Source organism: Emydura macquarii, unplaced genomic scaffold (genome assembly GCF_026122565.2).
Source record: "Emydura macquarii macquarii isolate MOO-44397 ecotype Brisbane River unplaced genomic scaffold, CSIRO-AGI_Emac_v2 contig_1253, whole genome shotgun sequence".
NCBI lineage: Eukaryota > Metazoa > Chordata > Testudines > Chelidae > Emydura > Emydura macquarii.
This window is the reverse complement of record NW_027131390.1, coordinates 103491810-103519579: the sequence shown is the minus strand read 5'-3', so window position 1 is coordinate 103519579 and position 27770 is coordinate 103491810. Positions and strand designations below refer to the sequence as shown.

The following is a 27770-nucleotide window of genomic DNA, read 5'->3' as shown; positions in this document are numbered from 1 at the left end:
CACATTTCCAAGGGCAGAGTGGTTCTTGAGAATGGACTAGCTTGATTGGGAATGTGTTGTCAGGAGGACTTCACAAGTGATTAATCATGAATTATTATTTATGCTGCTATTACGTTTGATATCTTATAAACATTTTTAGATACTTCAGTGATAGAGTGCATGTTTGAGTAGTCCATACATTTACTCCTGGCATATGGACAAAAATAACTTTGTTAATCTGGGGCTGCTGCTGCTAGAAAGAAAAATATGAGGGGGAGGGATGGTCAAATTCTGCTCTGCTGTAAAGCTGATGGCTTCAATGGAATAACTGCTGTCAGAACTGTGTAATGGAGAACAGAATTTGGCCCAGGACCTGGGAGATGGAAAAGGATCGCAGCAACCACTGTCTTGAGCCAATGTTCAAACACTTGGCTCAAACTGTATTTCATAAGCAAACGGATTGAATGCAAAGGGCTTTTTCTGTTACACAGCCCACTGCAAAAGGACAGAGTCTGAGAATATCCCTCTGTTCATGCAAATTAAGGTGGTATAAGGTGAAATAGGTTTTAATTTTTAAGCTAAATAATTTAATTTTGTAGATCATCATTTTAATCTTGTATAAATAAGACAGAAGTAGATTTTAAATGAAAGAGGGAATACAGCACTATAAATATTTTGAGATCTGTGAAAAAGAAGCTGAGCTGTTTCTGAAGGCCTTTTTAGGAAGCCTTTCTCCTGGTGTTGTGCTGGCGGATTGGTTCTTGGTCTCTGAGATGCCATTCATTGGCCCAAATGTGTTCTTTGGAACAGGCTCATCTCTGAGTTTCATTGTTGTCCGCTGCCTTGTCACAGTAAGCCTGAAAATCATAGTGCTGTATAACTTTAAGTAGATTGGTCAAAACTGGTCATTATTTTTCACTGAAAATTTTTGGGAAAAATGTATTTTTTACTAGATTTTCTGCATTTTTGTTTTTTCAATGAACAACCCAGAAATGTTCAAATTTAACAAAAACTTCCCCAATAAAAGAAAGTGGAATCTGATGAGCATCTGTTTATTTGCAGTCTAGCTGGCAGTTAGCATCAGGCTGGTGCCCCTAGAAGAAGATGGGTGTTGTGGGAGAGCACTTGTGACCATTTCTCATGCATTTAACAGGAGGGATTGTTTTATTAGGGAAGTTTTATGGCTTCTGTTTTTGCTCAAAGGCAAATGTGGCTTTGTTGTTTTTAATTCTGTTGGGATTTCTTCATTTTAATATACAATGCAGCTGTTAAAATAGTTGGGGTTGTCCAGGGCAAATCCTATAGCACTTTCCTTTCAGATCTCAGTTACCTGGTTTTTTAATGCTACCACAGAATTCTATTACAGGGGATATGAATAGTGCTTGGTATTAGTGTCAAAATCAATTACCTAACCCTCTGCCTGCAGAGAAGACTGAGATCCTAAAGAATGATCTGAGTAATCTATTTTGGATTTCTAATTCTGAGTAATGACTGAACGTGCAGGCTGGTGTTTGAAGCACAGGCTTTTTCTCTGTATATGCACTCTTGTATGCACACTCTTTATCCATAAAACGTAGGCTGCTTGTGAAACCCTTTTTCCTGCCAAATGGCTTGCTGGCAGATTAATCTGTCCCTGAATTTATGATTTCTGTGTGGCACAGAGCAGTGGAAAAAAGTTTAGTAGAGAGCAAAAGCTGTGTTGCTTGAAAAATATGAATGTAGTGCTCCTGAATGGGATTGACAGCCTTGGAGAATGGCCTTTATATTTCCTTAGAGTCAAATCATACTGCTTCTGTAGCCTCTTCCTTCTGGGGATCTCAGAGCACTTTGCAAACACCTCTGGTGAGGTAGGTAAATGTGATGTCTCCATTTTGCAGATGTGGAAATTGAGGACTAGAGAGGTGACGTCACATAGGAAATCTGTGGCAGAGCCAAGACAACCTAGCTATCTGAAGTCCCGGTCCTGTGCCTTAACCACAAGGCCATGTTGCCTCCAGAACACATGCTGGATGGTAGTGGGAATGGAAGCTTCCCTCGCACTGCCTGGCCACTCAACCCCCATCTAAAGGTCAGAGGGTAATTCAGTTGATATGCCTATTTATTCCCTGGCTGCTCTGCTGAGACTATCAGTTGCTGCTTATGTGATGGGAACACCTATTTGTTAGGAACAGGTCTGAAACCCACCGATATTGGCTACCGAATGACTATCAGATGGTCATTACCACCCTGGAGAATCAGTGACCTAGAGGTGAAAGGCCCCATATCCTATTTCCAATTCTCTTAGCCCTTAACAAAGCAAAAATAATTTTGGACTTATTGCCATTAAATCCCGTAAATCCCATAAGATTAGAGTAGTTGCATTCTATTTTTTTCTAATCTTGTGTTTGAGAAGAATTTACCTATTCTAATGCAACTATTTATTATAATCACTTGGTTATTTTTTCATTCATGTTTAACATAAAAACAGAGATTCAAATTCACTCAGCAATCACAGAGGGCAAGATTTTCAAAAGCAACCAGGAATTTTGGAAGGCCTCCATTTTTGGGGTGCCCACATTGAGATACTTTTTAAAGAGGCCTGATTTGCACAGGGTAGGTGCTTACAGTCAAATTTGTAAAGACATTTAGGTGCCTCACTCCCATTGATTTAAATGGGAGTTAGATGCTTAAATACCTGTACAATTGTGGCCCATGGCACTTTCTGAAAAGCAGGCTGCTTCACAGTGTCTCAGGCTGGGCATACCATCACCATGGCACCCAGAATCACTAGTCACTGTTGAAAATGTAGCCTGAAATTTCTAGATTTGCAAGACACAAGAACTGCACTGGAACTGAAGCAAAGAAGCCCTTTCAAAAAGAAATAAGAGCAGAAATATTCTTGACTAATAGCTTTATTGCACTTTAGGGGAACAAAAATATTCTTGGTAGGGACTAATTAATAGATGCCAACTGAGATTACAAAAGCACCAAAGGCATTTAAGAGCTCAAGTCTCATTGAAAGCCAACAGGATTTGTGCTTCTATATCCCTGAGATGTTTTTGAAAATCTACCCTTCTAGACATCGTTTTTAATCCCATGTGCCTAAAATTAGGCCTCTAAATCTATCTTTAGGCACCTAGATAAAAGTTGCCCAAGTCTCCCATGACTCCTGTTGATTTGAGTTGTGGGTACAACACTTCTCAAAAGCAGGCTACTTATTTGGATGTTTAAAGTATGGATCTAGATACCTGACATTAGGCACCCAGGTTGGAAAATGTTGGCCATAATCCGAACATCCACTGAGGAAATGAGTTCCTGTGCAAGAAGAATTCTTTTTTACTAAGAGTGATAGTGTGTAACATCCAAAACACAGAGCAACTTCGCAGCTTTGTGGACACAGTAAGCCCTGAGGGGAGGGCAGGGCTCTGGTTTCAAACAAAAGTGGAAAACTTTGAAAGGAGAGGCTAAGAAGAAACAGGTGGCAGACTAATAATTTACCCTCTGATGTTTATTTGCTTAGTGAACAGAAGCCCAGGATGTCAAACCTCTGTCAAACACTCCTTCGATTGAGTGTATTTATTTCATACATCATCTGTAACCTAAAGTAATTTCTAAATTCAATTGTTATAAAGTCTTGGCCCCAATGAACCCATTCCATGTTTGCCATCGAGCCCAGTGTGTGCTTGGACAGGTTTTAGAAGGCCTCGTTAGTGCTGCGTAGGTACTTGTGCAGTTCAGATGTGATCAGTCAAGTTTATAATTGTGTCTCGCTTCATTTCAAATGTTGGGCTTCCATTTTTGCATTTCCAAATTGGGCTGTAAATCTGCTACTTAGTTATTCCGCTGACTTTAACTACACATGCAATTTTTTTGCCAGCAAAATTGTATCACTCTTACGAATGAACTCCCAACTTTGGAGTTAAAACAGTGCATCTACAAAGTTACACCCTGATCTTGCAAACACATTGTCACAGGGAGACAGGGACTCTTTCAGAGGGAAGAGACCAATGCACCTGAGGTGGTCAGCTAATTTCCTCCCCTCCAATATGGGTTTAACAGAGAGCATCTGGGACCTAGAGGGGAGAGAGACCTGCTAAGTCAAGGCCCCGTGAGAGCACAGACTGGAGGAGTGAGGAAAGGGGTAGGTGAAAGCTGTCTGGGAGAGACAAAGGCCATATCTACATGTATAGCACTGTAGCGGCGCAACTGTACGTACACAGCTGCGCCTCTGCAGTGCATGTAGTGAAGTTGATCTATGCCAGTGGGAGAGAAGTTCTCCTACCGACATAGCACTGTGCACACTAGTGCTTATGTTGGTGTAATTTATGTCACTCAAGGGGGTGGAATATTGATAGCCCTGGGCAACATAAGCTTTACTGACATAGGCTGTAGTATAAACATAGCCAGAGTCTGTAGGCCATCTCTGGGAAGAGGGAGGAAGGGCTAGAGGGGAATGGAAAATCATGGAACTCTGAATTGTATTGTGGGAATTGGGAGAACAGTTTGTATCATGAGGGTTCTGCAGATTATTTCACATGAACATGATAAATTATGCGCAGATGTATGACTCTGTATCAGTGAGCATAACTGGACTGTTTTTATGGCTGGACTGAGGGGAAACTGAGGCAGGCACACATGTTGTGCTATGGCCAGCTGCAGGAGGTGTCCCCAGTAGGGTCGCCCTATGACACACATGCTTAACTGTAAATCTGAGACGAGTCCTATTGATTTCAATGGGCTACTCAAGTGCTTAAAGTCAAGCATGTGCACAAGTGTTTGCAGAATTGGCACCTTAAACAGCAAGAGCAAAATGAAAGAAATTTAGAGGGAAGGGAGAAAAGTGATTTTTTTTTCTGGCACTTTAAAATACATGGAGAGTAGAGAAGGCAGAGAAATACAGGCCAGCTCTTCCAAAAGTCAGGAACTGCAGAGGAGATGACCCTTGTACCAGCAGAAGAGACAGAGAGGAGGCTATTGCTAGAGATCAAGAGAGAACAGGACCATGTGGAAGCCTGAAGAGAGTGTTTCATTTTTAAAGAGAACTACTATGGCTGAAATTCTGCACTGCGGCCCGAAGAGCGGCAGCGCAGGACTTGCAGCTTTTTTCTGTGCTGTATGTGACCTGCTCAAATGTAATTGCATGTGAAGGGAATCAGCCTTGCTGGTTGTTCAGAAACTGATACTGAGGAGTCTGTTCTCTAGGTCACTCAGGAAGCTTATTTTATTTATTTTTGTTTTCTGCTGATGAAGAGACGGGCCGGATTAATGACACTACAGCAAGAGTGCTGGAACCTCCCCTCACCCCACCTCTTTCCCCCAAGGCTCTGCCCTCACCCCGCCTCTTCCCACTGAGGCCTCCCCCTGCTCGTTGCTCTCCATCCTCACCCATCCCTGTCGCTCATCTGCTGTTCCTGCCAGCCGGGCCTGGGCAGGGAGCCGAGGGGGCAGGACGGAACTGGTTCTCATCTTCTCATGCTGGCTGAAGGGGCCGCTCAGGATTGCTGCTCTGTGCAGTGTGGCGGCTGCCTGTGAGAGCCCGGCTGGCGAGGTGGCGGCGGTGGGACACCCTCCGTCCAGCCTGGCTTTCTAGGACGGGCTGAGTGACCTGGAAATGTGCCGGGAGAGGGTGTGAGGGGACTCCGGCTCGCTTGTCCCCTGTCCCCAGCAGCTGGGCCCAGGCAGGGGGGCAGCCTGCCGCCGTCACCTCCCCAGGTGGGCTCTCGCGGGCAGCAGCCACAAGCGCTGATCTAGAGCGGCTGGCAGCGTGAGAAGCAGCTGGTCCCACCCCTTCATTCCCCATCCAGGCTCGGCTGCCAAGGCCATGGACCTACCATGCCGGGGTGCAGGAGCAGTGGGAGAAGGACAGAGCCTCTTTCTCTCCCCCCGCGGCAGACCAAGCAGAAATGAGCAGGCAGACTGAACGGGAGCAGGACTTTGGGGCGAAGCGCAGGTGGGATGAGGCAGGGCCGTGTTCCGGGCACTGGGGCCTTCTGAGTGTGGGCTTGGGGCCATGGCAGCATTGTAAACCCGGCACTGATAAAGCTAACAAAGCTTTATCATCTTAGTGGTTTGCACTGAACACCACTGACTTTAAAAACGATACCATTGTTGTATGCAGTGTTGCTATAGCCGTGCTGGTGCCTGAGTATTAGCGAGGCAGAGTGGGTGAGGTAATATCTCTTTTTGGACAAACTTCTGTTGGTGAGGGACAGAAGCTCTTGAGCTTACACAGAACTCTGTCTCTCATCAATGAAAGATATTACCCCACCCACTTGGTCTCTTTAAAAACACCAGTCAGAATAAATTAGTTTGTTTGGTTTCTCATAATATTACCAACTCCCATGGGAAAAAATGGCTTATTCACGCTGCTGACTGGGGCCTGGTCTACCTCTCAAACTTAGGTCAACCTAGCGGGGTTGTGGAAAGTTTCATGCCCTAAGCCCATTGTCAATATGGCTCTGTGGATGGAAGAATTCTTACCTAGCTACCACTTCTTGAGGAGTGGATTTACTGCAGGAATGGAAAAGCCCCTTTGTTGCTATTGTATGTGTCTATATTGCATCGACATACCTGCAGCAGCAATTGTAGTGTAGACATACCCTGGATTCACACAAAGGCTTTTATTTAGGTCCTGATTCAGAAAGCATTCCAGCCCTTTTCAGTGCTTGAGGAGGAGGATAAACTTAACCATGTGCTTATGCCCCAGTCAGTGGGACTTAAGTGAGTGTTATAGTCAACCACATGCTTAAATACCCTTTCTGAATTAGGGATGCTTCACTGAATCAGGGCCTCAGAAGGCAACTCAGTGAAAAAAGCACTGGCAATATGCATCTAGCATAATAGAGTCCTGGTCCATGACTGAAGCTTCAAAGTGCTATGATATTACAAAGAATAAGAATAATGATAACATAATAAACTAATCCAAGAGGAGAGAGACATTTTCCCCCCCAATTTTTAAAGGTACAAAAAAGATTAAAATAAAAAAAAAAGCCCATCAAGGTAGCAAAGGGAAAAAGAGAGCTCACATCTGGGTTACAGCCAAGCAAAAGGTATAATGTATATATCATGCAAAACAAATGGAAGTTTGAACCTTTACATGAAAAGAAGTTTGTGAGGCATGTTGACTCTTTCTTTAATCAAAGCTGTTCAGGACTGTAAATCTTCACTCACCATGCAAAGCGAGGAAAATTTGAAGTGATGCCGTAAACTGACTCCAACCCAAATGTTCTCTCACACTTTCCCAGAAGTTTTTTGGCTGATCCAGTTAATTCCTGTAATTGAAGCAGCCAGTGTGTTCCAGCAAATCTTTGAGACTAGATAATTTACATGAACTACAATTAAAAATAGAAGAGGGAGAGGGATCTTGCTATGATTTCTCCCAAGACCTGAAAGAAGGATGATAGTACATACACTGAAATCATTTGGGGGGCTATCTGACATCCACCCTTCCCAAGTGGGAACTATGCAGAGATGTTTGAAATAAAGTGAGTTAAGAAGCATTCAGCAAATTTAATGTGGATGGGAGCCAGAAATGAAAATGTGCTGGGGCCTCTAAAGGAAACCCACTTTAGGATTGTATTGGATTAGCCTTTCTCACACAGAACCAATATTTTGGTAGGATGGGAGTTGGTGTCTTACAGATATGAATAAAAACACACTTGTACTTTGAAATCCTGTGCTTTAAGATACTGTGTAAAATGCATAATTCAGCACTCCTTACACAGGCAAAACTCCCTTTGATTCTCGGATATGACTTTGGGTGTGAAATAAGAACCTGAACTGAACAGACAAGAATCAGTGGAAGTTTTGCCTGAGTGTTGAATAGGGTCTTAAGTACCTATCGTTTATCATCATTCCAGCTGGTTGAAAAATGGTGTGGGGGTGGTAGATATCAGTACAAATTTTCACCTTAAATTTGTTTCTGTGCATAGAAACTGCCAACTTCTTGAATATTTCTGACCCCCTAACCCTCTTAAAAGCTTATTGTGACGGGCTTGATCTTGTTGCTCAACATGTATAATCAATTATTCCTTTCTGTATGCACTAAACCTCTGTATGTCACTACCGCTGTACATGCTGTCCATTCATTGAAAACTTCCATCCTTACTCTTTCATATTGTACTCCAAAAAATGGGCCTGATCCTTTGAGCTCCAGAGCCTCTTCAACTCTCATGACATCCATGGGAATTGAGAGCACTCAGCTCTTCGCAGAGCTGAGCCCTTTCTGGTTAGAATTATAGCAGCCAGGCTGCCAGGGGAAGAAACTTAGCACATCTTTGTTATTATTTTTAATTTACTTTTGGATTGTGATGGAGTATTGAGCTCTCCCTTATGGAGCTAATTTTGCTGCTTTTGTTGATGAAGTGACCGAAATGTGTTCTTGTTTTATGTTCCTTAGGGTTCCTGAGCTGGAATATGCATATCTAAGATGGAAACTTCCGCTTCAACTGCTGCTGGTCAAAAAGAAGGGAAAGGTGCAATTCTGGAGGGAAATGGTTTTCCTGAGACGGGGAAGAAACCTGCTCCCTTAGCAGCAGCAGCACAAGGAGGTACTTTAGATTTTCCACACTTTGAAAGCAGCAGGGGTGTTTTCCATTAGGTTGTTTAGAATTTAATAAGAATGGTGGCATATGTCCTCATGTGAACATGCTGAGTTCATTGAGGTTTCTGGCCTTAGAAGATCACAGAAACTATAAGTTGACAGCTTGCAGGCTCTGTGTCGTGGTGTATCATTCAACAGTTACTGTAACATGGTGACCCAACATAACACGGGACCAAATCAGACTTAGGGGTCAGAAGGAGGGAGGACTCCATTCTTGTTAAACTAAATCTGAATTAAACGTAATCATCAGAAAATTCTGACAAGCAGTCACCGCTGTCCACTGGTGCCTGGCTTTGTCTGATATATGCAGCATATTGTCTAACACTTAGCTACATAGAAATTAAAATGTCACTTTCTAGGTTTGATATAGCTGAGTGCATTTCGTGTTAACATAATTATAGTAGGAGGGCTATATTTCTTGCACCCGCTTTGTTTTTTTTTCTAATGAGCTAAAAAGACTACTATATCATTTCTGGTTGTGCCTGCTGAATTCTGTGCAAGAGGGCATCCAACTAAAGAAACTTCTTTTGGGTTTTCAATATTTCTGTTACATCAGGGATAATCCAGAACTTGATTTCGCTCCCCTTAGCATTTTCACTAAAAGTTTGGTCCTGTTGCTATTGAAGTCAATGGTAAAACTCTCGTGGACTCCAGTGGAAGCAAGATCTGACCTTTAAACGTTGATCATGGAAGCAGCGAGTTAATATTGAATGGAATGTATGTACCTTGATCCCTTTCCTACCCCTATTCCCCAGCAAGCGGGAAGAAAGTGTTAATCAACTCCCTTCCAAATCAAAAGAGATGGGGGAAGTCCTGCCACATGGGAAGTCTGAGTGCAAGCCGTCAGTCCTTAAGGATGGCGGTAAAAGGAGTGGACTCATTTTCAGTGGGGCCTTCAGCCTAAGGAGAATCTCCCTTGTGGCCTGGAGAAGAGCTAGGGCCACAGCATTTGGACTTATAGAAGATAATAACTTTTTGGTGTGGTGACAATTTTATGAAGGCTCAATTACTCCAGCAAGGCTGGGACTTTGGGTTTTGGTGGGCAGGACCATGCGAACACCTCTATGGGATGTGCACTTGGCAAATTTGTCCCCTCTTTGCAGGTGTACAACAATGCTGTAGTAGGGCCTCATGATGCCCAGTTCTGTGTTTTCACAATCAATATTTGGGCCTCAAATTAAATGTAGGAGCCAACACTAGGAGTGATTTTCAGAGTTAAGATCTATTAAGGAAATGGCACAGTGCCTAATAGGAACAAAACCCCTTAGAACAAACGCTGTAGTTCCGTGTATCCTTTTCGTCAAGTTAGTTGAACTGCATCTATCTTTGACCAAGCCTGTGTATCCCAGCTCTGAACTTTAGTAGTTAGCTCTGAGCTTGGTGGTATTTTCTGGTAGGTGGTGCAGAAGAGGAAGGCTAGGGATGGTACTTAGGTTGGGTGGACACCCTACTGTTCTTTTTGAGGACAAGGACAGAATGGCCTCTCTCAGTAGGACACAGAGAGACAAATTTAGAAGGGACTCTCCCATTTGGAATGTGACAAGTGGCATCCCCAGCTGTATAAACTTTTTAGGCTTCTTTTTTTCTCTTAAAAATATACCTTATTGCTAGCCAGATTCTACCTCAAAATGAATCCCTCTCTTCCCCTTCCTTAAATACATAGTAATTTCTCATTTCAAGAAGGCAGTAAAATTAGTCTATGGCTTTCTCTGCTTCCTACACCACTAGGTAACTTAGTCTTGTTTTCAGTTGGCAGAGCCATGAAGATAGCTCCTCACTGTTTTCCAGCACAAGTTGTGTATATCTGTGTTTTACCCATCCATTCTTTTCAAAATTCTGGCTAGGTCTAAGAAATATACTAGTGTATATTATATATAATATAATATAATATAATATAAATGTGAAGGCTTCAGAGATACAAACAAAGGAAACAGCTGTTGGACTATAAGACATTGGAGCTGTTCACCTGTTAGATAAATCTTGTCTCTTAAAACCCATCAGAAAACCGCTTACCAAGGTATTACTTTGGAAATGGGCCTGAGCTGTGAAGTTAGGTTCTGGAGCCAAATCCAATTTTTTGAGTGGGTTTGGATCTAGTTTTCTTGTTAACTTTAACTTTTTACATTTGCAGAATGGAAAATTTGCAGAACTGATTAAATTAGGGACAGAAATGATATGACTCCTGGAAATCTGCCATCAAGAGGTAACTTCTGACCTCAGTTAAACTTGCATAAAGCCATGATTTAGGAAAGCATTCAAGCATTTGGTTATGACCATCCTTGTTCAGAACTACACCTGAACACTTTCTTAAATTTGGCACACTCTAAAGTCCCATTAATGTGAATGAAACTTAAGCATGTGCTAAAGTTCAACATGTATTTGGGTGCTATTTTGAATAGGGATGTTTTCCCAAATTGGGGCCTAAATTTGGAGTAACTCTAGTGAGAACAGCAGAGTTACTCCAGATTTACACAGGTGTACTGAGACTAGAATCTGGCCCGAAGACTTGATGTTCTTGACCTTTGTGGTCTCATACTGGAGACTTGATTCTTTTTATGCCTATGACGTGTTTCATATTAGCACTGTGCTATCTACTCTGGAATGAATGATTTACAGGTTCAACATTTCTCATCTTATTAAAATGAAGTGGAAGAGGAAGAAGAAGATTGTTTGAAGATGTCAGGAGAAGTGTGATGAAAGCATTGTGTAATGAGATGTAAAGAGCAAAATCCATCTCATACTGTGAAGAGAAGAGTTAATAAATTATCTAACATGGCAAGCAGTAGAGTGTACTCCAGATCTGATACTAGCCAATGAAATATACGAATAACAGGACTGTTATTTTATTTTTTGGAGGCCTTTCTTTGAAATCTGATTAGAATGAAATTAGTGCTTCTGAAATGGAAAAGCTCCCCAAAAGACTAGGGAAGTGTATATGTGTTTTGTACATATATATGAGAAAGGAATCAGGATGCTTCAGATATATTGCAAAAGTAGCTAAATATAAGCTGTGAATTGGCAATTCATAACTGAAAGGATACACATTGACTTCCTATGTCTATAGAATAATATTAACACTTATAGCAATTTTCATCCTCAAAGCTCTCAATATACATTAACTAATTATTCAGAGTAATGTGAGGTTGGTACTTATTTTATGCTTCCATTTTACAAAATGGGGAAAACTGAGGCAAAGAGGTTGCATAAAGCTAGAAGGGGGCAAGGTGAGGGTCAGTGTTAGAGCCAGGCTTAAAATTTGGGTGTTCTTGGCTTCCAGATCTGCGTTGAGACCACTACATGTCTCACTCTCATGCAACATAAACTCTTGATGGTATTGATTACATTATTATTAATTATTATTTTATTTATTACTATTTATTTTATGGCTCCTAGGTGCTATATGAGTTATATTCTTCATATTAGCATGTGATAAAGTAGCAACAAGGCTCTGCTAGCATTGCAATGCAAAAATGTCTTCTCAAGAACCAAACAAGCATATTCTATGTTAAACTTCCTGTTCTTTCTGATTCTACTGAGTCGCTATTATATTAGATCAAGTGCTACTATACTATGTTTCTCTGTTCATAGGTTTTTTTTCCTTGTAGAATCTGCATAGAATCACAAGGGTTTATTTTTAATTAAGACCTGGTAAAGCGATGCCATAAACCAAATATTAACGAAGTGATTTAAGAATCCTCGTTGCTTTACCGTATTTTTGTAACTTGTCTAGTCTCCATTTCTCCTTCACTTATTCTGCATATTTGTCCCAAATATTGTCTGCAGCCTTAAACAGATTAAGTTTTGGCTGTAGGAAGAAGGGTATTGTTGATGCTGTCAGAGTAGAAGAGTTTTTTCACACTAACAATTTACATCTCATGTTTTTAGTCTCTTTAGAGACACTTTAGAGATCTTCTTTGACTTTTTTTTTTATAGTAATTCATTGATCAGCTGCTCAGAAATTGACCTTGCAGAAATCACATCAGGGAAGACTCTCCTAATGTTCAGTTTTTTCCTTAAATCATTCTGGCAACGGAGTTAACACCTCTTTTCAATTTCAATAAGCCTGTGATTTGTGGGGAGCAGAAGTTATTAATTATGAAATTTAAGAGTTATATGCAGCCAATTTTTCAAAAGTGGCCTATGATTTTTCAGTGTCTGAAATTTGGGGTGCACAACTTAAAACACCCACATTGAGAGGACACTTCTATCCAAGTGCACTCGTATCCAGATTTGGCTCTTCACCTTCAAGGGCACAGGGACTGTCTCTTTACCTATGCGTACGGCTAGTACCTAGCACAGTGGGGCCGCGACCTCAGCTAGTGCCTGCAGGGGCTGTTATAATATAAATATGTCTTTTTAAAAAACGTTGCAATATTAGGGGGAGGGGTTCACTTCTGATCCTGAACCACAAATTAAATAAAAGTCCCAAAAAGTGCTAACTGCCCATTGTTAGCGAGCCCCAGGATGTAACTTTCCCTTTCCACCCCATGACACAACCACCAAGCTCCTAAATTGATGGTGTTTATGTCTGAAACACTTTTCTGATGTCTGGCTCTGTCAAGACTAATTTTAACATTTCTAAAGCTGGGTAAAAATACAGCCTCATTACTTTGATGTCAGAGCAACGTTTACTATTAGTATATTCTGGGGTTTATCATTTTAGTCATGTTTAACACGGCTGCAGCAGGTATGCACTATTAAATGTGGCTTATTTTACATTCCTGTCCGGGATTATTTATTTGGAACAATTTCCTCTCTATCAAAAGACATGGCTAATGCTGAGTTTTAATGTGTTATTTACACACAAAATAACCTATTTACAACTCGGTATCTGCCGGAGGGAGAATGAATGGGGCAATGCTCCCTCCATTCTGTTCTATCTGAGTTTAACAATCTGGATTGCTAATAGAACCATTTATCATGGGGTGGTCATTTATTTTGTTAGCGGCACAGGTCTGACTGCCTCTGATCTATGGAATTACTTTGTATATAATGAAGTCCAACAAGTCATTTGGTGTAAACATGGGAAAACCAAACTGGAGAACCAGCAGACAATGGCATGCACTTTTCCCAGTAGGTAACACTCTTTTTAATATTCGTGGCTCAACTTACGAAATACAGCCCCTCACCCTCATATGTCCTGTAAGGGCAGATTGAGCTGCTCTGCTAAGGATCAGTTTGGGACCAAGTTTGGTCACTTAATTTACGGGTTGGCAGGAATGCTGATCACTGCAGAAGTAGCACTTTCAGGAGGCAGAAGAGAGGTAAGAAGCCCTGCCCAGTGCACTGCAGAAATCTCTAAGCAAGAATAGCATTGGCAAGGAGTCCATGTGCAGCTCAGTTTACCTCACTACTGGAGTGTGGGAAGTCTATGAGAAACAAATGCCCTATTAGGTCATGTCCTTTATCCCCCCTGCCAGAGCAGGGATCTCCTCTACAGACTATTCTTCATTTCTTTGTCCACTTTTTCCAGGAAGAGGAATATGAGGTGCTCACATGTTCTTGCTTCTCCTGCTCTCTCTCGATGTGTTGTGAAATGTCTTTAAAACTTTGCAGATGATGCAATTAGTGTAATCTCCTGGTTCTGCTGTTCTGGGCTGAAAGTGGAAGAATGGGAGAATCCCACTGTTTAGATTAAAACAGCTAGAGTCCTGTGGCATCTTAAAGACTAACAAATGTATTTGGGTTTCTGCCCATAAAAGCTTATGCCCAAATAAATGTGTTAGTCTTTAAGGTGCCACAGGACTCTCGCTGTTTGGCTAAAAACAGACTAAGACGGCTACCCCTCTGGAACTGTTTAGATTGTAAGCTCTCCATGGCAGGGACTGTTTTCTATTGTGTATGTGGACATTGTCTACTGCAATGGGATCCTGTCCCTTGCTTGGGATCTCTAGGCATCACAGTAATACCAATAACAGGTGTAATGATCCATAACTTTACTTACCTCTTAATAGGTCAGTTCTGTAAAGCACTTTAGATAAAAAGGTCTCGTTAACACCTGACGGCCTAAAATGGACTTCAGCACTACCAAGGTGCCTGCCCCCTATTGCTGCTGACATTAACTACCAGCCGCCTTGTCTCACTTGCGTCCCCATGGAGTGCCTCTTGGGAACCCCAAGGATTTCAGATGCTTAGACAAGACTGTCTTGTTCCTAAGATATCATGCTTGTGGTTATCTGCATATTTCACTCCATGTTGCTCACCTGAAGCCTGCTGTTTGCGAGAGACTAGAAGCATCCATGGCTAAGACAGATCAAGTCAAAACCCCACTATCCAGTATTATTTTTGCCAGCTATTGTTTGATCAGCAGTTTGTGACTGGTGTGCAGGCAAGCAGGCATGAACCATGCCTCCAACTTGTGAAGCAGTCCCCCAGGTGCAAAGTGCTTTAGCTGATTCACAAACAAGTCAAGGAGACCAGGAGCATCTTACAGCCACTTCACCCACAATCCAGCTGTGCATGCTAAGCAGGAGTCCCTGTGACCTTGCTAAATGTCTCTTCTTATCATGTCCACTGTTCTCAGCATTTAAGGGTTTAACTGTAAGGCCAAGCAGCAATGGTGGCTTCCACAACCAGCATTAAGGTTAGATGCATTTGCATTTCCCTATGACGTGTCTCTGAAAAGAATGGCCTTGAAAGTCTTTCATTTTGAAACATTGTGTGAGATCTCTCCATGCAGCGAGGCTGTGATGCAGCCTGTCAGGTAGACTGGCGTATTTGTTTCCACTGTGTGTGACTCTACAGGTGGGAGGGGCAGGTAGCTTTTAAGTAGTCACATCAGGACTGCCAACCCTTTGTGGGATGGAGGTTATGCTTTTGTTTCCCTTTAGGGAGTTACACCCAATTTACACTGAAGGAAAAACTTCCTGTGGGACACAGAATGGTGTCCCTGCAGACCAAGGGAATGGCAGTTGCTCACAGAGAAAAGATCGTATATTTGCAGTAATATAAAAACACAATTCTACAAAATCAGATTTTTTTCTCTCTTTACTATGTGCATGATCTTGCACTAATGCGGGTTTTCAGCTGCCTTCACTGCGCTGGTCATGTCCAGCTCATTTGCCCAATTCTCTGCTTCTCTGACAAGCACTTTTCCCTGTTCTATGCCTTCTAAGTGGAAAAAACTCCCAATCATAATCTATAAGCCTCATATTATCCTCCAAGTCCCTCCCCTAAACTTGCTTTTTCCATAATGCATATGAGAAACTGCAGCCTGATGGTAACTGCTGTACAGGTGGCAAGTTTGTGACCAATGCTCCCAATTGACCAAGAATTGATACAAGGTATTTTTCTTACCCATTTTTCCCTGCCACTCACCCTCACCTGTTTCTTTGTTTCATCTGCCTGTTATGTTTTGTCTTTTAGACTGTAAACTCTTTGGGTCAGAGACTGTCTTTACAAATAAGTTTGTATAGCACTTAGCACCATGGGGCCCTGATTTGACTAGTTTCTATGCCACTACCATAATATAAGTGTTTAAGTCTATCCCTTTAATGTGCAGGAGATTTAGCTGTTGGACGAAACATAAAACTAAAATTCTGACCAGTTCTGTTAATTAAAGATACCATGGTCTATCAAGATAGTCTTTGTTTTGATCTCCTACCCAAATTCCAGTATCTCAGGCCAACTTAAAATGCTTTGTTGGGTTTAACAGAAAAGTCATTTTTCACATTCATTTTTGCTGTTGTTGCACAGTCCGGCTGGTGCTGTTAATAGCTAAGTGCTACCACAGAGGTGTTTGCATTTGGGTGGTGTGCATATCGTTTCATCGGTTCTAAAGGCCAGTTCCTGCAGACAACACATTAGAATCTTATTTTCCATTGACCCAGTTCTGACATATACCCTGTTCCTTTAAGTTTTAGTTCCTTACCATCTTAGTATGAGCTATGTCAGTAATGGCAAACTTCTCCAATTCTGCATCATTTTTATGCTAATATGGAAACACCAGCAGTGGGTAATTTAGTGTAGATGCATAAGTGCTTTTCTGAAGTGACTTTTTTACACTCAAATCATATCTATCATATCATATCATATATCCCTATAGTTGTTAATACCTTGCACGCTCTGTTTGAATGTTACAGGATTCTTACAAACATTAATGAATTAAGCCTCTCAGTATCACTGTGAGTTAAATAAGTAGTGTAGGCTTCACTTTAGTGAGGTATGAGAGAGAAAATCATTATTGGCAGACTTGGGACTAGAACTCAGAATTCCTGATACCTGGAGGAGAGGCTATTGCCAACATAAATGCATTAGAATAAATAGTGCAGATCCATGTTCAGTTCAATATGCACAGCTAGAGTACATGGCAAGTACTTCTTCATTTTGGACTGGAAATATGGAATAATATTTTTTAGTGTTACTTCTCATGGATGCAGTATGACCTTCAGTTTGTTCTCTGATTCCTCTCAAATTTGTGGGCTGTATTTTAGCACTGAGCTAAAGTTGGGATGTTTACGTTCTTTATAGTTATGTTCTCCAAAGGTGTTGGAGGCTTCTGCTTTTGCTGTTTCCTTCACTTAGCTCTTGCTCTGGTCAGGCTGCTGGCAAAGAGGGGAACAGTGGAGGAAATAACAGCAGAAGGAACTTCATGCACAATTCAAATGTAGAGGGGATGATAGTGGATATGTAATGAAATGGTTTGTTAGATCAGTCCAATTAACTGCAGCCTGTTATAGGGTATACGGACTCACACTGGCCAGAAGGAGCAGAGCCTGTGAGCTCAATCAGCCCCACCCTGTTACACCTGTGAAAGGTGTAGTCCTGCAGAGAGGAGTTAAAGGAGGAAAAACCCAGCTCACATAAGAGTAGACTTCTTATGCTAGTCCTTTGAAAGAAGGCATAGATGGAGTCAGGGCCTAACCAGAGCCTGCTTGAGGGAAGGCTGGACTGGTGCCAGAGGAAACTCAGAGACTACCTATGGAAAGACTGAGTTGTGACCAGGGACTATGTTAAGGCTGCTAGACAACAAAGCCTTCTTAGGGGCAGGTAAGCCTAGTCTGGGGCCTTTACATGTGCTTTGTTTCCCGTAACTAATCTACTTTTCTTCTGGGATCTGCAGAGGAGTGAGCCTGGGAAGGGGCTGTGAGAAAGGCCAGGAGACAGGTGAGGTACCCAGCGAGGGAAGCAGCAGGTTTGAATAGACAGACCTTAGCTGCTTACTACAGTATTCCTGGGCTGGATCCCAGAGTAGAGGGCATGCCTGGGTTCCCCTCTGAGGAGAGGGACAAAGACCCTGGGAGATTAGGGTTGGAAGGCCAATAAAGCCTGAAGTTGAGCTGAAGACCAGGAATAAACGCACCAGACTCTTGTGCTGGACTTGGTTTCCCTGGTAGGGGCAGGATTATATGTGACCTGGCTGGCGGACCAAGACATGAGAAGATGACCACATGGCAGGGCTGGAGCAACTGTTGGCCGGGGGCACCAGCGGAGAAGACCCTGCTACACCACTCCTAGCCAGGAGGGGACTCGCTGGCAGTGAGTTCCTAAAAGTCAGCCAACCTCATCTTTCATGTGCTCAGATTAAATGGTGCCTGCACCTTCCATATGAAAGATGAACAAGGTGTGGTCCACGCACATCTTCATCTCTAGTTTACCAAATTGTAACAGGAGCTGACTCAGCACCCTGCCATTCAAATCCCCACCCATATACTTTAATTGGGACCTGACTGAAAGACAGACAGTTAGGGAAGAGTGCTAATTAACTGAGTAAAGGTACAGCTGTAGGGCTAATTGGATGGAAGTAATCTTAGTGGCTGGGGCTATACAAGCAGACAGGAAGGCTGTGGCAGGAGGAGAATAGGGAGCCTGAAAGAAGACAGGACTAGACAGGACTGGCTGCTGCTAATAATAATATGTACTCTTCCTCAGAAGCAAGTGAGGGAAGCTGGCAACTGATTGTATATAGCATGTAAATAACACTCCAGGCTGTGGCTTGCCGAAGGGCGATAGTAAAGCACAGTGCTGGCTAACACCTGGAGTAATGATGGTCAGTTACTGATGCTGGAAAAGACTCTCATGGGCCCACCATCCTGCGTGTGACACAAATGATAGTGCAATCCACTTCCCCAGTGAGGTTCACTGTTGCTTACATAAAGATGGAGCCTCTCTTTGCTTAGCATTTAAAAATATTTCATGCCACATGGTGCAAATAAAGCCCCTGGATGTGGTAATGAACTCACTTAGCCTTCCTTTATAGCGAGAGAGGTCTGGTACGAGTGTGAGACTGGGTGCCAGGAACCTCTGAGTTCAAATCCCACCTCTAAACTGACTCGCCATCCAGCTGGATTCATCAGTCTCTCCCTTACTTTCCCCATTGATAAAATGGGCATCATAATGCCTTTCTCACAGGGTGCTTGGAGGATTATTTAATGTTTCAAAAGCAAATTAGGGATGAAAAGCACTACTTGAGTGCGCTCATTGTTTTCATGATGCACAGCTGGATCGAGGACCCGCTCCCACCCACCAACAAAATGATATAGTGTACTTATTCCTGCATTATAAGGAATGGCATTCCTGGGGTTTTCCTTTCTACCTGTGAGCTTTGGATGGTCCCACAACCATTAATGTGTTTATCTCTGTAACTCCTTTGTGAGGTAGGGCAAGACAATTATTCCCTTTTTTATAGATGGCAAACTGAGGCACAGAGACTAAAGCTAAAATCCTCAAAGGATGTTCGGGTGTCTAGTTCCCATTGAAATCAACTGATGGGAGTTAGGTTTCTGAATGCCTTTGATGATCTGGGCCTATGTGTTTTGCCCAAGATCACACAGGGAGTGCTAGAGCAAGGAATGGAGCCCTGGAATCATAAAATCAGGCTCCTAGACCAGTGTTTCTCAATTAAATTTGGCCGCGGAACCCTTTTTAACTTCTGCGGGGCCATGAGATACCCTCCGCTGAAAAATCCGGGACATCTTCCCCTTTTCGGCAGCGCTGTCAGCTGTTCAGCGGCATGCACTGTCAGCTGTTTTCGGCAGCGCGCTTTCAGCAGCTTTCGGTGGCGCAGTTTCAATTTTTCGCGGAACCCTGAAATTCATCTCACGGAACCCCAGGGTTCCACGGAACACCAATTGAGAAACACTGTCATAGACCATCCTTCCTCTCTTCCTTTTGTACTGTGATGAACTAAGGCCTGGCTGTTCTCAAAGATGTTAAAGTTCATGTTTGATATCTGATTCAGCCCTCCCTGTTTTAAACCTGGCATCCAGATACTCAAAGTAGAACAGCAGCATGACTTTCAACAAACTGCATCAGTGTGAAATCCATTGCTCTTGTAGCTTTTTTCTTTTTTATTGCCATAAGGTTAATGTTGTAATACTCTTTGTTCTTGTTCAATGGCCATAGCCAACCAAAACAATCTGAAAACACCACTTGCTGGATTTGAACAGAAATCTGACACCCCCCGCACAGATATTAAAGTCAAAGGGCCAAATTATGCTCCGTCACAGTGGTATAAATATATAATCAGTGGCATTACTATCATGAAGTTACTCCGGATTTGCACTAGCATTACTGAGATCAGTATTTTAGCAATCATTTCAAAGAGCCAAGCACTTTAAAGCCACCACTAAATAGAGGGTGAAAAACTAGTAAATTCTAAATGTTACAAAAGCCTCCTAAAATAGCCCAAGCGCAGGAAGGCTATTCATGCAAAAGTAAATAATTACATTAATGCAAGCAACTGGAGAGGCTAGTTGTGTAAATCACTTTAAAGAGAACAAGCCTTAGATAAAATCCATTCTTTTATCACACAGATTAAGTCTTCCTTTTGACACTAAATAATTGATAGGATTTGGTAGAGCGTTCCGCAGCTGCCTTTGCAGAGCAGTGGGACTGCTCCAGGGGTCAGGCAAGTGGCAGAGAAAAATGTTCTTAAAAACGCTGTGCATCCAATCCCAGCACCCAGAAATGGGACTAGTATTCCTGGCACTCTTTAAAGAATGGCTGCAGTGCCTTGAGAAGATAGCCATGCACTAGGAGGGGAGGAAGACTGTTTCACTTCCCTCCCCCTTAAGTTGCAGACCCGGCAATGAGACAGATTGTGTTTTCACAGTTGTGTGTGGCGATGAGTGCAGTAGGAAAGTTTAGGGGCAGGTCTACATTGCTGGCAAAATTCGGCAGCAGTTGACGGGAGTTAACGCAAGCTATGCAGAATAGCTTGCGTAACTCCCATCGACTTCGTTACTTCCCTTCAGCGCGCTGTCTCCGTGGTGCTGCGCCGATGGGAAATGCGTTCCCGTTGACACAGCACTATGCTTTTTTTGGAGGTTGTTTTCATGGATTGACTTCTGGATTGATTGAGCGGGTCTTCACTGCCGCTCAGTTGATCTGGAAAAATTGATCGGACAGCGGCGAATTTGCCACCGTCAATGTGTAGATGACGTGTGTGAATAGGACAAAGAGAGTGTATTTCTCCCCATTGCGTTATACTGATATTTTATTTTTAGAGCCCAAATTATGTGGTCTAGTGGTTCTGTGAGCCATAAGTTTGTGAACTCTCTTCTTACCTCTGTCTGTCTATCTTAGGTACTTATCTGGCCCCGATTACCATAGTATCTTTAATGTACTTATCCTTACACCTCAACACCCCTGTGAGGTAGGGAGGACAGTTATCCCTGGTTTACAGGCATAGAACTGAGATGCAGAGAGACTAGAGGGGAGATTTTTCAATGGCAGTTCGAAGCTGAACTCCTATTGAAAGTCATGGGAGTTAGGTGCCTAACTGCCACTTGTGCCTTTGAAAATCTCCCCATAAGACAGTGTTTACACTACCAATTATACTGGCAAAATTTATGTCACTCAGGGGTGTGAAAAATAACCCAAACCCTGAGTGCTATATGTTTTGCAGGCATAAGTGGCAGTGTGCACAGCTCTATGGTGGGAGACATAGGTGCTGCTGACATAGTTACTGCTGCTTGTTGAGGTGGTTTTATTATGTCGACAGGAGAGCTCTGTCCCTCAGGCATAAAGTGGCTACATGAGTGATCTTACAGCGGCGCAGCTACATCGGTACAGTTGTATTACTATAAGCTCGATAGTGTAGACATGACCTAAGTGAGTTGCCTAGGGTCACACAGGAAGTCTGTGGTGGAGCAGGAAACCCAGTTCTCCTGCGTCCTAGACTAGTACCCTAGCCACTAGACTCCCTACTACTCTGTCACTGACATGCTGTGTAGACTTGGTCAAATCACAGCTTTCATTATACGAGTCTGTAAAATGGGGGAAATGTTTCCCCACCTCGTAGCACTGTAGAATATAAACTATCTACATATCTGCAGCACTTTGAAACTATATAGTGCAATATAAACGCTAAATATTATCCTTTGTCAGCGTTAGAACATTACAGTGTTCTACGGTAAGAAAAATAATAGCACTTGTCTTTATTTTGACTGCAAGTTCTTCTAGGCAGGGATGGTCTCTTAGCATTTGTTTTACAACACCTGGCGAAGGGGGATCTGGCCACAGTTGAGGATCTCTAGACGCCACTGTAATACAAATAGTAATACATTCCACAGTACTGTATATGTTGAAGGTGGTTTGCAAAAAGTAAACAATCATCTGGGCGCTACTGTGAGGCATAGGTAGATATTATCCTCATTTTATAGCTGAGAATACGGAGTCAGAGTGGCTAAGTGGCTTGACGAAGGCCCCAGATTGAGTTAGTGGCAGAGCTGGGTTTCTCAGCTCCATCATTTGCTGAATCCATTTAGAGAATGCTCCCCTTCAGTAATGGCCTCCGTAGATTAATATTTGTTATAGTATTGTTTCAGCATTTTGAACAAAACTACCTGCTCTGAAGAGCTTCTAGCCTAGTTATAGATGTGCATGAGAGTAAACAGTAGTGCGGGTCCAGGGGGAGAGGAAAGTTGGTTCTGATTTCTGTTTCTGATGTTTCTGTTTCTGACATGGAACAGTGAACTTTTAACAGCAGGTTTTGCAACAAGAAATTCCCCTAAATTTGTTTTTCTTTTTCTTTTTGTTTTTTGTTTTGTTTTTGTTTTTTTTGTTTTTCTTGTTTTGGAAAAATGGTTCATTTTTTTTAAAGGTACATTTTGATCTACAGGAAATGAAGATCATGTTCTATAAATGCAGTAAAGGTTCTTTGTTGAAAGTACAATAATTCTTGTCGCACTCCCATGATGACCAAATTAAAATTATAGCAGGGCAGTGTGGTCCAAAGGCTAGGGCCCTGGACTAGAAGTCAGGATACTTCTCCTGAGACTGAGCAGCTGTGTGACCTTGAACAAATCCCACAGGAGAATATCGCAGGCATTTTGAGTAGATTCGAAATTTGGCAGAATGAGTTCTCCATCCTTTACAGTGACTACTGAGGCTAATCCTTCAAAGCAAGATTGTTGGTTAACATCTTAGAGCAGAGGAAAAAAGCATGTGAGTCCTAAATTTAAATTAGAAACTCACCTAGGTTTGGGATTATATAAAAATCAGAAGCTTGGAAACTTTTCAAGGGGACCAGGGTTAACTTTCAAGCAAATCTGTTAATGGTTTTGGGTGGAAATCAGGCAAAACTTGGTGGATATGACTGAGCTGTAGTTGAGTTCTGAACCCAAAACTACAATTAAAAAATTACAGGCTTTAAACCCACATGAACACAGTTTGCCACAAACCATGCTGAACTGAACTCTGCATGTCTCACAGGTCTAGTCAAAGTGTCTATTTTTCCCCTTTTCCATTCTTTTTTTCTTTCCTCCTCCCAGAATCTTAGAACCTTGTGGGTTATACCACATTGATAATACCGTCAGCTCTGGGGAAATACAAACAGATCTTCTCCAAATAAGGTATTTATATTTGCTGCCTCTAACATCCAAACTTAAAATAAAATAAAACAAAATAGAGGAAGTGAGTGCTGGGGACCGTGGCGTTTCTGCCAGAAAGCCTTGCTGTCATCCCCCATATGGACTTGCTCCCAGTTCTGAAAAAGGTCCAAGAATCGCAGCTCACAGCAGATACATTTCTAAGTAAACAGTTAAAGTCAATCTTTCGATAATGTTCCTTGCACCAATATAAAAGTTCAAATGTCTGAGCTTTCTTCAAGACTATCCAAAAGAGGCTATATAAACCTATAACCCTTACCCTCTGTGTGCTGCTCCAAGGATTATTCCAGCAAATATTTCCTTAAAAGTTGCAGACTATAGATACTTTTGCAGCTAATTAACTATTGCCAGCATAGAGAGTTTAGAAGACCCAAGACCATTTTGACTGAGTTTGAAGTGCCATGCCTGTTTAGTTTTCACCCATCTGCGGCACTCTCTGGGAGTAGGAGTATTTGTCGCTCTGTTGCTTTATTCAGGCTCACCAGTTGACCTGGCTTTGTCGCTTTTTTTTCTTGTTGTTTTATGAAATAGGGCAACAGTAGCAAGTGCAATTGAGCAACTGAATAATTTTGTGTGTTCTTGCTGGTCTGGATTTCAGTGCTGTATGTTCAGTGAACAATTTATGCCTGGCACTGAAGGGCAGGCACTATTAATCCTTCCTTCATTTCACATGCGAGCAGGAACACATCCAGGTGCCTTGTTCTTAGACTTGAAGTTGGCACAGAAGAAAATGTCTTCAGTGTCCGATTGTAATTAGAGCTGATACTGCAATTTCTGAAGTGTTAGCAGCAGCAGGTGAATGTAACAATATAGAAGCACAAAGGTGATGACTTTATACATTGATTTAAGTGTCTGGTTTTAATGAGAGGAATTATTATACATTTCAGGAGATTCACCTGCTTTTGAAAAGCTGGTTTTGTGAAGGCACCAAACTGTCCTTGGTTAGTGTTATTTTATTATCTCTGTATGATCTCATGGTTAAGGCACTGGACTGCAACTTGAGGGATCTGCTTTCAGTTCCTCTTTCTGCCCCAAACTTCCCCTGTGATTTTAGGCAGGTCATTTGATTTCTCTATTTTAGTTCCTAGTTTGTATAATGAGAATAGCACTTCCTTACTTCAGGTGGATGTATTAGAGGGTCACCTCATTAATATTTTTCACTTGTCATCATGCCATGGTTAAGGGGGCACTATAAAAACAGATTAGTGTGGTTCAGGCTAATAATTCTTATGACACTTGGCATTTTTAACATCTGCAGCAAAGTGAATGCTTGGGAAGATGTATAGACATCTGTTGTATTCAAAGTGTATTCAATGCTCTATAGAGAAAGTGTAGATTTCTTAGTAGGTCATGTCCAGGAAACTCAGCTGGAGAACGTAGAGAATGTAGTATTAATAGTTGTAAGAACTTTCATCCTGAAACCAGAAAAAGACCAAATTTGACCAGTTTGGTGGCTTCATTACATACCTATTATTTGGGCCAGGATAATCAAAAGTGTTACTGAGATTCTGGGCAGAGTTCTGGGCAAATCTGGACAAACATATAGTTTTGGGTGGAAACTACACAGAGCTCCATGACTTCAACCCCAAACCAGGCAAAACTTAGTGGTTTCATCTGAGTTCCTAGGGGATAGGCACTTAAACTGCTGCCATAAGATGGGGGCATAGACTATGGCTACTGCTTTGAGAGAGGGGTGAAAGTCTGGGGCCTGAGGTGATTGAGAAAGAAAGTCAGTGGCTGGGGATGAAAGGTTGGGAGGGAACCTGAGTCCCTCCTTTCTTCCCTTTCAGCCCACTGCACACCGCAAACCAATGCTATAATACTGGATGGGAGTGAAAGCCACTATTGTCCGATCTTGTTGAATCAAGTGGGCAACAGAGACATTTTTCTTTTAAGGATTCCTGAGGAACTCTTTTATTTATTACAAAGTTACCCTTAAAAACATTATTATTGTAAGGTCCTGTATTCCAAAGGCAGCTGGGGCAGTGACTTTTAAAATAGATTTGAACTGGCTGAATGAGTAAAATGTATTTGCATCTCTGTTCCTTAACTCAGGTCATGCTGCATCACTTGTGTAAGAGCAAACTGGAAAAAAGAGTTTATGCAAATCTGCATGTTTCATTTCATTTTAGTACCAGCTAAAACAGTGTCTTAGCATCTGAGGTAACAGCCAAGACCATCAATTGGCCATAGAGCCACTGACATGCGAAACTGGCCAGATTTATTTCTAGTCACTAAAAATATATATAGCAAATGAAAGTCCCAGACATTGAGTTCATGTGCATGGCCCATTGTAAAGATAAATAACTGCTGTTATAAGATCACTTAAATTGTTACCTTTGGGACATAAAAGGGATCTTTGAAGATGGTATGTCTTAATTCAGATATGTTTACTCATAAAAAAGTAGGGATGTGGCAGGGGAAAACACATATCCTATTAATATGTTTTTTGTCTTGTGTGGCAGGTGGAAGCAGGTCTTTAACCTGGGTAGCACTTGAGCCAGGAAAAGAAATGAGCTTTGCCTGAGTATCAGAAATTTGCCAGTAGGGCCTTTCTTCAATGCAAGTAGATGCAGTGTCTCTTGTAAAGATGCTTTCACTATATTCTGCCTCACTGTGACCCAAGTAAATTATTTGTTTTTTCCATCTGCAAAGTCTTCCAGTAGTCAAGCCCCAGATGCAGGTTTTGTACAACTTTTGAGAATGGAAACGTTCTCCTTAAGGTATTTGTCTGGTAGCTGGTGGATCGGATGGAAACATCCTCCCTGAAATAGTGATGATCCAAACCAGAGGGTCCCCCAGAAATATTTCACTTTGTACACTCCTTTCCCAGCTGGGCGCTCACTGCAGCTCCCCATGCTTGTTGCAGGTCTTGGGACTGTTGCTGAGTCAATCCTGCGGCAAAGCTGAGGAAGCTGCTGCTGGAAGCAGGGTGAGGTCAGGCAAGTCTCTGGGGGGAGGAGGAAGAGCCCCGGGACAGGAGCTGGCCACGCAGCAAGCAGTGAGGAGGAGCAGTGATGATTGCCCACTCTGGTTTGGCCCTGCTGCCTCCCACACCTGAGCAGCACTGCAACCCCTGTGCTCCAGGTTGCTGCCACTTATTCAGTCATGGACCTGCCACCCCCCTGTCATGACAGAGGGACTGTGGGGCCAAACCTGAGTGGGCCGTGAAGCGGCCAGCGCTGTTCCTCCTTGCTGCTGTCATGGGGCCAGCTCCTGCAACAGGGCTTAGGTTGCCTACGCCTTAATGATACACAACGTGTGTAACATGCATATGCCTGCAGGCACCACTGATCCAAATGCTATAGTATCGTGATAATGCATGAGAACCAAAATTGTGAATTTGCCATTAATCCAACCGTCTAGTTGAATGAAGTGGGAGGAAGGGAATGAACCAATACCATCAGAGAAAATACATACAAATTCTTGGGCCAAATGTTTAAAGGGTTCAAAAGTGCAAACAGCATTTCAAATCTATCTAGTGTGAAAGAGGTAACTGCTTACATAAGTGTGATTTTTATTCAGGCACGTTCAGGATTCCCACATATATTTGATCTGCTTGCAAATTTTGCAGTGAACGTTCTGGCGGCCTCTTTGGAAAACTTCTTCCAGACAATATTAATAAGCTGAGGTGAGGGGATTTTATAAACTGTGGTGCCAGCAGTGTGATCGGCACTGTATAAGCATGCAGCAGAGGAAGATATGGTCCCTGCTCCAAAGGCAGGCAAATCAATCACCAGACCGCAGTTAAGACACACAAAGCACCAGCCAGAAGCTCCAATCTCCAAGCAGCACAGAAGAGTTTCTGGAGGTTTAAAATCCTTTACTTTACAATAGCTTTGGCAGATAGTTTAAATAAAGCCTTAGGTTAAACAATGTCTTTTTAAGGAGGGTTTTGCAGGAAGACAAAGATGGCACAGCGCGAAGGCGGGAGCGGGTTCTATGTTTAACTCCGCATGGAAGGAGGGGAGAGTGCAAGAAGGATGTAGAAAGGCTAGTGACCTGGGAAGAAGACTGAGCTTAATAGAAGCAGCCTTTTTCAGGTTCTTAAAGGTAAGGTTAAGAATCTTGAACCTGACATGAAAAGTGAGAGGACGCTAATGAAGGAATTTGAATAGAGTGGTGTGGTCAAGAAGCATGAGAGGAACTGCAGAAGGAAGGGGAAGATGAGATCTAGGGAGGCCAAAGACAAGACAGTTGTAGTTAAAACAGGATTACCAAGGTGAGGTGCAGGGACTTTATGGTAGGGATAAAGAGTCGTGAACAGTTTGTAGAGATGGGGAACCTGGCCTGCAAGTCCCTAGCTCTGCCTCATTATTCTCCCTTTCCCCGGTAAGGTTAACCACTTGTTTGTCAGCAACAGGGAAGGCCCTTACCCC

At 42.4% G+C, this 27770-nt stretch overlaps 1 protein-coding gene across 1 annotated transcript in view; it reads left to right on the top strand.

The window, feature by feature from the left end:
- The window catches only part of GLI2 (GLI family zinc finger 2), a 248298-nt gene that overhangs the window by 46325 nt on the left and 174203 nt on the right, over positions 1-27770 (top strand). The window contains exon 2 of the mRNA XM_067549660.1: positions 8357-8507. Coding sequence (XP_067405761.1) covers positions 8387-8507 — 121 coding nt within the window. The 5' untranslated portion in view covers positions 8357-8386. The remainder of the gene's footprint in view (positions 1-8356; positions 8508-27770) is intronic.